Below are 10,346 nucleotides of genomic sequence, written 5' to 3'. Positions count from 1 at the left end.
ACACCTTGGTATCATCAGCAAGCTTGGACAATGTGCTCTAAATTTGGAGTAGGGTTTTTTGTTTTTTTTCCTGTGAATTGGATTGGAAGAAGCTTTTATGATATTCATATGTGTGAATGCTTCCTCTCTCTGTAAAAGAAGCTTTGATCATGTCTCCGTCCCTTGGGTGGATTCTTGTTTTTGCTTTTATTCCCTGGGCATTGCCTCAAAAGCCTGCCAAACAAAGTAGGCTTGGGGAGACTGCACAACTCCAAGCACTGGCAGTAGGCTATGAAAACTTCTGTATCAGAACACAAGACTAGAGAGACCATCTGGTTCCTTGTATGCAGTCTGCTATGACTGTGGACAGCCATATAATAATTGTTTAGATTAGAAAGGTCCACAAGAACATTACTCGGCACCCCTAATACCCCAACTGGGCTTTTTTTTTTTTGTACTAGATACCCTAATCCTCAAAAAAAAAAAAACAACCCTAAAAACAAAACCCACACAAAACAAAACAAAAAACCCTAATGCTGTTCCATAGAAAAAGAGCAGGAGAGATGAAAGCAATACCTTGAGCCTGTGCAATGGGAGTGAATTAGGATCATGTAGTCCTATTTTACTTGGAAAATGGACCATTCTGGACAAAAACAGTTTGCAAAGCCAGATTTCCCCTATGGTGCTTTCTGATCTGACCTGGGAAATGAACAAATGTGGATCTCTGGTTCAAGTAGTTGGGTTCAAAAGTTGTTACTTTTTAGTGCTGTTCCTGTAGGAAGAGTGGATAGTGTGGAAGGGAGTGGAGAGCTGAGACCTGTGCTGTGTATGGTCAGAAGCTAAGCAGAAAACTTGATTTCAAGGGCTGTCCTTTCAGAAGTGGTAAAGAAGTTTGGGTATAGTAGCTCCCTTTTGTAGTCTGAATGATGTTCTTGGAATAGCCTGATGATGAATAGTTACTGTGACAAATGATAAATGGTTCCACAAGAACAGTAGGATTTTTTTCAGAACTGGTCTCCCTCTCCCTCTGTTTTGTTTTCTGTGAAAGTTTCCTGCATCCTTAATATTAACCCCTGTCCGTTCTTTCCCGACCCTCCACCCCCAAGTATTTGGCTTCTTCCCTCTGGTTTTGTGAGGAGGAGCACAAGGCTTTTGTCCTCTGCAACCGTCACTAGGCTGACAGCACCTTGGCCACTCCTGATCTTTAAACATGCACTCTCTCAGGCCCTTAGTAGACATCTGACTCTGGGTAGAATCCTGCAACTTCTGCTCTCCGATGGGGCGGTTTCCTATGATCAGCCCTAACTTATCTCAGCAGAGCTGTCTTTGGCTCAGACCTTGCAGTCTTTTCCTTCTGGGGGCTATAACAGCAAGGTCCAATAACCAAGCAGCCTCCTCAAAGCAAAGTGTTTATTATTTAGAACAAAAATATCTTGGGTAAAGTCTTAACAGAACAAACCAGCCTATACACGTACCTTGCCCTGCCCTAAGGCTTCCTATATCCTTGGTCTAGGAAGGTCCATCGCCTTCAGACATCCTTATCAGTCTTTCTCTCTGCCCCCACTAACCCCATCAAGCTGTCTCCCTGACAATTGACACACTCACTTCTGAATTAGTTTTTAACTAATTAACTATTATTTACTGTTTAACTATTATTTTTGTTAATCTTTTTCTTGCCACCATTGGCAGAATGACTGTGTTATCTTTTTCTTAGGCTTAGAAATGTGACAAGGTCCTGTAATTCCCTCCCAAACATTTGCTAGGAGTGTGTTTCTCTCCTTGTTTTACCTGCATCCCCCTGCTAAGCTAGAACAATACATTCATACAGGAAAGTCTTAGAATTCACTATACAATAATTTTACCTCTCTGAATAGGTCACATGTGGTTTAGAAAATATGTAGCATTTCCCTGTTGATTATAATGAATATTTTCATGCCTTGGATCATAGTTTAACCCCTACATGGCATTGCTTAGAAATGAATTTCCCTTCTAGGTGGGTTTTCACATAATTGTTCATATAAGCATTTTCTGAGCACTTCTGTGAAGAATTTAGTACTGGCATCTCTCAGATATGGTGCTGAAGTAAATGGACCAATGAAAAAGGGCCAATGTGGTCCCTATTTTCAAGAAGGGAAGGAAAGAGGATCTGAATAATTTATACGCCAGTTAGTCTCACCTCTATCCTTGGAAAAGTCTTTGAAAAAATTATTAAGGATCATATTTATGTGAGTCCAGCAGGAAAAATAATGCATCAGGGCAACCAGCATGGATTTGTAGCAGGTAGATCATGCCTGACTAATCTGGTTTCTTTTTATGACCAGGTCATATAACCCTCCCAGTGGCACAGAAGTGGAAAGGGATCTTGGAGTCTGATAGCGGACTTCAAAATGAACAGGAGTCGTCAGTGTGACAAAATCATCAGCAAAGCTAACTGCACTTTATCATGCATTAGCAGATGCATGACAAATAGAGCAAAGGAGGTGATGCTTCCCCGCTATGCAGCATTGGTCAGACCGCAGTTGGAGTACTGCGTCCAGTTTTGGGGGCCATATTTTAAGAAGGATGTGGATAACCTCAAGAGGGTCCAGAGGAGGGCCACTCATTGCTTAAGGGTTTGCAGGCCAAGCCCTATGAGGAGAGACTAAGGGACCTGGATCTCTTCAGCCTCCACAAAAGAAGGCTGAGAGGTGATCTTGTGGCCGCCTACAAATTCATTAGGGGGGCACAGTAAGGAACCGGATGCTCTCTTCACCAGGGTGCCTCTTAGGGTAAAAAGGAATAATGGTCACAAACTGACAGAGAACTGATTTAGGCTGGACATTAGAAAGAACTTCTTCACAGTAAGGGTGGCTAAAATTTGGAATGGGCTTCCAAGGGAGGTGGTGCTCTCCCCTACCTTGGGGGTCTTTAAGAGAAGGCTGGACAGGCATCTGGCTGGGATCATCTGAGCCCAGCGCTCTTTCCTGCCCAGGGCAGGGGGTCGGACTCAGTGATCTGTTGAGGTTCTTTCTGGCCCTAGCATCTGTGAATCTATGGACCAATGACCTGCTCCAGTGAGGCAGTCTCAAGGTTTTGCTTCTCCACATGTAGGAGCTCCTGTCTTCGGATCTTATCTCACAGTCTCTTTCATGTTTGTCTGGCACTGTTCCTCATTTCCTTTATTTCTGCAATGTATTTTCTTATCACTTCAAGTAATGTACTTACTAGTTCTATACTTCCTTCCTTTTTTTTCTGTAAGAGTTGGTGTATTCTGTTCTTCCAAGTGTTTTCTATATTTCTCTGCAGAAGATTAGCAGAAGCTTTCCAAAGAGAAGATGTTGTATGGAAATTGGTGAGGGTTTTTATGTAAAAACAATGATTTGATTGGGTGCTATACATATTGTGAGGTGGAAGAAGTCACAGAAAGACTTGGCTATTGCAGCACTCAGTCTGTTGCAACTCCTAATATTTTAGGCATGTCACCACCTAGTGGTATCCACGGTGCTGAGTGAGGGACCTAGGCTTCCTATCCAATGCCTGAGCCGACGTAGGCAGATAACGTTCTTTGGGTAAATCTGAACTTTTTAATTTTTTTTTTATTAAACCAACTCAAATAGTTGGAAAAAATTCTTGCATGCATACCAGCCTCTGGCTTCTGCTATTCATTCCATCCAGAAAGAGCACGCACCAGCTGCAGATGCTTCTCAGCCTGATGCAAGATATTTATACCTAAAAGCTTGCAAAGAAGAATTTTTTTTTTTAACTATTTGAGTTGGTCTAAAAGATATCAGATTTATTTAAAGAACCTTGTCTGTCTGTGTCCTTAAACCAACATGTCTACAACCTATACCCCTGTAACATGGAAGATATTGAATTGAGCCAACTTAGGCATTTAGAAGTGGTATCCCCAAAAGTCAGCATGCAGCAGGGATCTGCACAAGTTGGCCAGTGGAAAATGAGGAGGAGACTGGTGTGTCTTGGGACTCTTGGGAAAACAGATGCCTCCCTGCAGTCTAAAGTAAGGTACCCATCTCTTGGAATTAGCTGTTACATCAACCCTCTCTCAAAAGTGTAGTGAGAGGAGACAGTGCTGGTAGCATTGCCCCCTTTATCGGCCAAGCTTAGTGGTTTGGGCACTCCCACCCAATTCAAGTCCCTCCCATCTGAATATGTAAAGATTAAATATTCAAGGGAGCTGGTGTGGGATCCTAAGTCTCCCTTTCTCCAAGTGAGTGCCCCCTCTATTAGGCAGGCTTTTGGGCACAGTGACCTTGCATCAGGCATAGGGAGCCTCTGCTGGTCTGAGACTGCAAGGAAGGAGAGAAGCTTGAAGTGTGGAGGGATGTCAGTGCAAATGTAAATAGGTAGAGATAAGCAAGACAAAAGGAAAATCAGGGAAGGGAGGGGGAAGAGAGCAGGGGGGGAAATGTCAGAGGGAGTCTCTGAAGGGTTAACAGTAGTAGTGCAGGTATGTTTTGAGGATCCGCTGTTTAGTTTGAATCATGTCCAAGGACAGACCAATGGGACTTAAGCTTTCAACCTTTTTGGGATCTAGCTGTTAGGTTGGAACCTGAAAAGCTTATAGACTGGTAGTAAGCACCTACTAGTATAGCTATGCCTTTCATCTGAGGTATAAGAAAAATTACTACTTTTGTGGAAGATCAGAAGTGACAAACTAAACTCTCCTTCTTGGAAAAGGATTTAGTGCAAGTCATTCAGGAAGATTGTTTCTGAATTGAGACAGTTGATGGGTTTCATTATAACATAACATTTATATCTTGGCAAGGAGGTTTTGGGTAAATTCTTCTTGTTTTCCAGCTTTGAAAAACTGGTGTCATTTGGCTTCTTTGACTTGGGTGCAGGATGGGGGGGATTCTTCACCTACATCAAACTTGAATGAAGTTGTAAAACCAGGGAAAATGCCCTCCTCATAGTATTGAATGTTAATGATTGTATTTATTTTCAGTCATCAAGTAAACAAAGGCAGACTTGTAAAATAGTAACAACAGAAATATGATGGTGACTGATTTTAATCGCAGCACTAATCTTTACTGAATCAGCTGAGGAACATATGGGTCTTTTATAAACAGCTGGTATAAAATACATTTAGAAATCAATGAATCACAAAAGTAATTGGGCATGAAGGAATTAAATTTTGAAATAAATTTGTTTTTCAACATTGTTTAGCCAGCTGTGAAACAGACTGACTTTAAACTTATGTCACTTGTAGGTGAAAATATTTGTGCATAGCTGTCCATAACAAAAATAGATTTAAGTACTTCCAATCAAATGTAAAATTATAGGCCTTGTTAAACTTTTCATCAATCGCCTAACACCTTCCCCATTCCTCTTTTATGGAAAGTTCATGACACCTTCATGATTCCTCCCAGGGATGCTGTTCTGACTACTGCTTCCAGATTAGATATTATATCTCAAATGCTTCATTTGCCCTAAACTTTTACCTCTGTGACGCACAGTAGCCATGGCTGAAATGGCTTATGTTTGAAGCCATTTTTGTGTGAAGCTGAGGCCTTGAGAGAGATGGCCTGAATCAGCCTTTGGGGGTGGTGCCTGTTCTGCCAGAGCTGGAGAGACAGGCCCACAGCCTGCAGTTCCTAGAACACAGCTTTGCCAGGTACTGATTTTTTTGCATTTAAAATGGGCCCTGTCTTTGGGATTTAAGTGTATTGGAAGCAACCAGTTTTTTAGCTGTGTTGGATTAGTGCTTGCGGGCAGACAGGCCACCCTGTCACACTGCACTTCTTTATCTGCCTATAACCTGGTTGCGGAACGTCTGTGTGGTTGTTCAGCTAAATTTCTCTTACTCCTGAAAGCCATAAGACACATGGAGCTTAACTTTTAAAACTAAAAGTTCTCAAGCATTCATCTTTGAAGTGAGTAAATATTCTGCTTGGTTTAAACTTTTCCTGAGTAGTCTGTGTTTTTTTTCGTTTGTGCCAACCAGGGATAATGGGTACTGCTGCTTTGCATGGGTGAACCAGCGTGGTGTGAAGGCACACAAAGAAGGCAGGAATTCCTTGTTCTAGTTCTGAGTCTGATTCCATCCCTGGTAAAACCAGAGGTGATATTTCTCCCTCTGCGTCCTGATCTATCAAACAGAGATAATGCTTTGTGATCTCTGTGCGCCTAAAATGTTTAACTTCAAGAGGAAATTCACCCTGCGTTGTTGTTTATTCCAGAAGTCCTTGCTATAATAAATGGGTGGGTCTTGGTGCATGTGCTTGCAGGTAGCTTACTGTCATAATTACCTGCCTGCCTTCTAGTAGCCTCTGGATGACTTACACCTGGCAGGGGAAACACCATGTATCTGGATCCATGAAGGCAGTTTTCCTTAAGTGTTCCTGGGGATAACTGTTCTTCTGGCATGGTTTAGTACCTGCTGGGGTGTTGGGGCTTAAAGCTCCCTTTATGGAAATGGGGGGAGGCTCCTCCCTAGCTTGCTCCTGTGGCCATGTGGCTAAGGGCAGGCAAAACTTGGGGGCCTCCAAACCCCAAGCCTTCAGGCTTGGGCCTGCACATAGGATGCCTGCCAAAAGACTAGCAATATTTGAAGCTGTGGGTTGGGTGGAGGACGTTTGCCAGTTGTAGGGCCACTTATAGTTCTGGACTGACTCACGGATTTGGACTTGATTTGGCTTGGAACACAAAAAAATTCTTTAAAAAAAATATTGAGGTAAAATGATTGATTTTAAAAAAAAAAAAAAAAAAAAAGGATTGGGAGAGGCTGTGAAAACAGGAAGACTTCCAGTATTAGGGAACATGTGGCCATGCTCTGAGCAGGGCAGAGTTGAAAGCAGTAGTATTGGGTTTCATCAGTATCAGTGCTGTTGTCCCAAGGATTCAAAAATCATGATATTTTTTTCAAAATAATATTTTCTTCCTTTTATTTTGTCATCTGGCTTTGATGCTGTAGGGCTCATTCAAGTCCTGTTTTCCAGTGTTTCTGGGCAACTGCAATGGCTAGAAATGACTCTTGGCTTTCTTCCTTTATTTAAAAAAATGTTTATCTTTCACTTGGCTCCAGGAACTGGCCCTTGAGGAAAACTGCCAGCTCTTGCAGTGCCTGGCAACAGTAATTGCATTTGCTGTAGCTTGAAAACAGATATTTGTTTTCTTATTTTCTTTTCTTAGTTTGGTATACCTTCCTCCTGTGTGCTGCAAGACTCTCACTGCATTGTCCAAATGCCAGGTTAGAAGTGTAGTGTTTTAATTCATCTAAATTAAGGAGATCGTATTTCTTCCATTTTTCTGTCATTTTTCTTCTCTACTTGCTATCTACACTCCAGGGAAGATCATTTTAAGGGGGATGAACATGCAACTAGTCAGAAGTAACTGCCTGAACAAAGTATTTTGTAATGCAACACATTAGATTAGCACAGGTTTTATTAAAAAAAGCTGAACATCCTGCTGAGCTCATTGTAGCTTGGAGTGAAAATGCTAAAGACACAACCTCCTTGGAGGAAAACATGTCTGCTGTTAGCCAAAACAGCTGTCTGTAAGATGCAACAACAGCCTCTAGGATAGGAAAAGCGCCTCCAAGAAACGCTTAAATCTCTTCCAGAGTATGTGATGATAACTAGTGATATAAGGAAGGCCTCTGAGGATTGACATATCATTTGGATCCTTTTCTTTGAGTTTGTGGGGGGGGGGAAGTATAAATTAGTATTTTCTAATAGTGAGGATTTATTTGCTCTATACCTGCAGTATTGCAAATCAATAAAAGTGTGTGTGTGGTTGGTAGGTTTATGGCACTTGTCTGTAAAATGTACAGCTGGACCCAGACTACTTGTATATGGTTAGCTCGCAACCTGCTTGTTTTAGAGTAGGTTGATAAAAGCTGTTCAGCCAGTTGCTGCAAAGGGTGCTGTTACTTCAAAGGGTGCTGTTTCTTTGATTGGCTAAGGCACAGCCATGGTCTAGTGCAGCTGACTGGTGTCCTTTGAAGCAAAAGTCCCAGAAGCAGCTGAAGTACCTCTGTGGTCCTGCCTGGCTGGTTTGAGGTTATGTATACCTCTGGCTAGTTTGCAAGCCCTCATCTTCACAGTGGAGCGGGAGGGCTAGGAATCCAATCTTATGAAAAATCCAAGCTGTAGTACATAAAGGCTAGGGACAGATATTCAGAAAGCCTAAGCCTGAATTGATTCAATCTTTGCAGGTTAATCTAGCCTGGCTAGGCTGAACCAGTTTGTAACCATATAGACATCCCCTCTGGACTGAAAAAATACAGGCACGTGCCTGCAGTGGGTCAGGCTAGAATCCGGGGGGCGCTAAAGTAGCCTTCTCTTCCCTTCCACAATGCTGAAATGAGTTGGGGGGGCATAGCCAGGCCCTGGCAGGATGCTCTGTTTAGGGAGGGGTCCTCCCCACCCTCACTGCTCCTGGAAACAACTTTTTCCAAGGAAGGAACAGAGAGACCAGCTGACCTGCTGATTAGCTCCAAAGTGGACACTGTCTTGTCTGCCTTTGTCCTATCTGTCTTACACAGACATCTCTCAGCATTAACTAGCATAACACATATTGGCTCTAGTCTGTGCTTTAGGAGAGGGGAGGGGGTGAATCCCTGCTGAAGCAGGACATGGTAGGGATGTGGGGTGGGGGAGGGGGCACAGGAAAGCCAGGCAGACACTGCTGTCCCTGCTGCCTCTGCTGAGCTCCAGCCAGGGAGCAGATGGGTGGGGCCAGCCCAGCTCTCTGGAGCAGAGAGCCTGGCCCAGGGCTACAAAGCATCTGGGATGCTGGGGGACTCTGGTTTAACTTAAACTAGGAAGGGGTCCGGGACAGACATTTTATAAACTGGTTTGAGCCAAATCGGTTAAACCTGGTTGAATGTAGCATCAGCCTTATCTCAGACTGGTTTCAGCCATTTTCAAACTGGTTTGTGTGCACTGAACGTCTGTTCTGTTACAGGTTTAAACCAGTTTCTGATCACTTAAACCAGTTTATGTGTAATGTCTATCCCTAGCCAAACACAGTGAGTTAGACACAGTGTGATCTTCCTGATGGAACTGAAACATTTCAGAGCTACTGATCTGACGTTGTGTAAAAGTAGAATGAAAAAAGGCAGCATGCTCAATGTTGGCTGTCAATGGAGCCCTCTGAGTGCTTTTGAAGGGAATCTAGTGGTTGACTTGTATTGTTTCTCATTGACTGGGTTGTGAGCGAAATGCCTCTAACCTTCCAGCTATAGTGAATGGATATTTTCCATTCTTTCCTTAGACTGGGTGCACTCTGCTACAATATGACTATTGTACTATTAGGTCTTCAGAAGCATGAGCTGGTCTTCGCTAACTTTTACACTTTATTTTAACTCTCATTGTAGTTACGGCGCATCTTTGGAAGCAGTGTGCCTACTTTCCCTCCGAAGTTTTACCTAGCAATGACCAAGTCTATGGCGGGTGAGAGGAGGTCTCAACTTGAGCAGTATCTACAAAATGGTACATGATCAGTATTTGTGGTTTACTTTTTGGATACATATGTAGATTCTGTAAGGCATGATTTTGGTGGGTGGGTGTATCTAGGAGGTAGGAGGGAGAATATTAAACTGGATTCAACTATGTTGTGTTGTATGCCATTCGGGAACACGCACTGGAATGAGAGAGACCCCCAAATGTTAAGACTAAATTATTTAGGGCCTGGTCCTGCTATCCTATCCTGTCTAACACTCCTACTGACTTCAGAGCAAAAGATGGAGCCTTTTAGAAGGGTCCTCTTAGGAATTCATACCTTTCTTTTAGCTTATACATTGGACTTGCCTCATTTTCCCCTCCTCTCCTCCCTCCTCCCCCCCCAACTAAGAAAGCTTTCTTTTCTCAAAAATATCCATGCAGATGCTTGTTTGGATTGTTGAACAGCATGTATGGAATACAGGATATGATGGACACTGCACCTGTAGGATGCATCATTTCTTTCTTACAAACTTCACATAAGCAGTGAACTAAAATGTAACTATTTCAGTTATAAGAAATAGGAAGCTTGAACATTTTGTGGCTTCTGGTATATGCCTTTTGTGGCCCAGACTGTCAAAAATGGTTTCCTGAATCATCCAGGCATCCAAATAAATAATTTAGAAATAACATGGAATTCAGGAATAAAATGGAATGAAAACTAAAATTCTGCAGCCTTCTCACAAGCATCTAGTCTGAGGAAAAGTTGGTAAAATCCAGTGCTTGGACAGTGGTATAAGTGTCCGTGAGGATGTTGGTACATCTCACCCTCAGCTTTTATAAACTGGCATTGAAACTTTGCATTTATTTGGGTGCCTGGATGATTCAGGGTTTATTTGGGTGCCTGCTGACTCTGAATTGTTGGCAGCTCCTGTTGCTGCTGGTGGGGAGTAGTCAGCTACTTGGTGCTTCAGAAAACCTGCT

General features: G+C 42.7%; 1 protein-coding gene across 3 annotated transcripts in view; it reads left to right on the top strand.

Annotated features, from left to right (window-relative positions):
* The window catches only part of SNX31 (sorting nexin 31), an 81,159-nt gene that overhangs the window by 16,262 nt on the left and 54,551 nt on the right, over positions 1-10,346 (top strand). For 2 of the 3 annotated variants that reach the window (XM_019528015.1, XM_019528014.1), the window contains exon 3: positions 9,299-9,413. The exons of the other annotated variant lie outside the window; for it this stretch is intronic. In XM_019528015.1, coding sequence (XP_019383560.1) covers positions 9,299-9,413 — 115 coding nt within the window. The remainder of the gene's footprint in view (positions 1-9,298; positions 9,414-10,346) is intronic. 3 annotated transcript variants of the gene reach the window in all.

The sequence above is a fragment of the Gavialis gangeticus genome, unplaced genomic scaffold, assembly GCF_001723915.1.
Source record: "Gavialis gangeticus isolate Ggan-Ray unplaced genomic scaffold, GavGan_comp1, whole genome shotgun sequence".
Taxonomy (NCBI): Eukaryota; Metazoa; Chordata; order Crocodylia; family Gavialidae; genus Gavialis; species Gavialis gangeticus.
The sequence above is the reverse complement of the archived record's forward strand: the minus strand, read 5'-3'. Positions and strand labels throughout refer to the sequence as shown.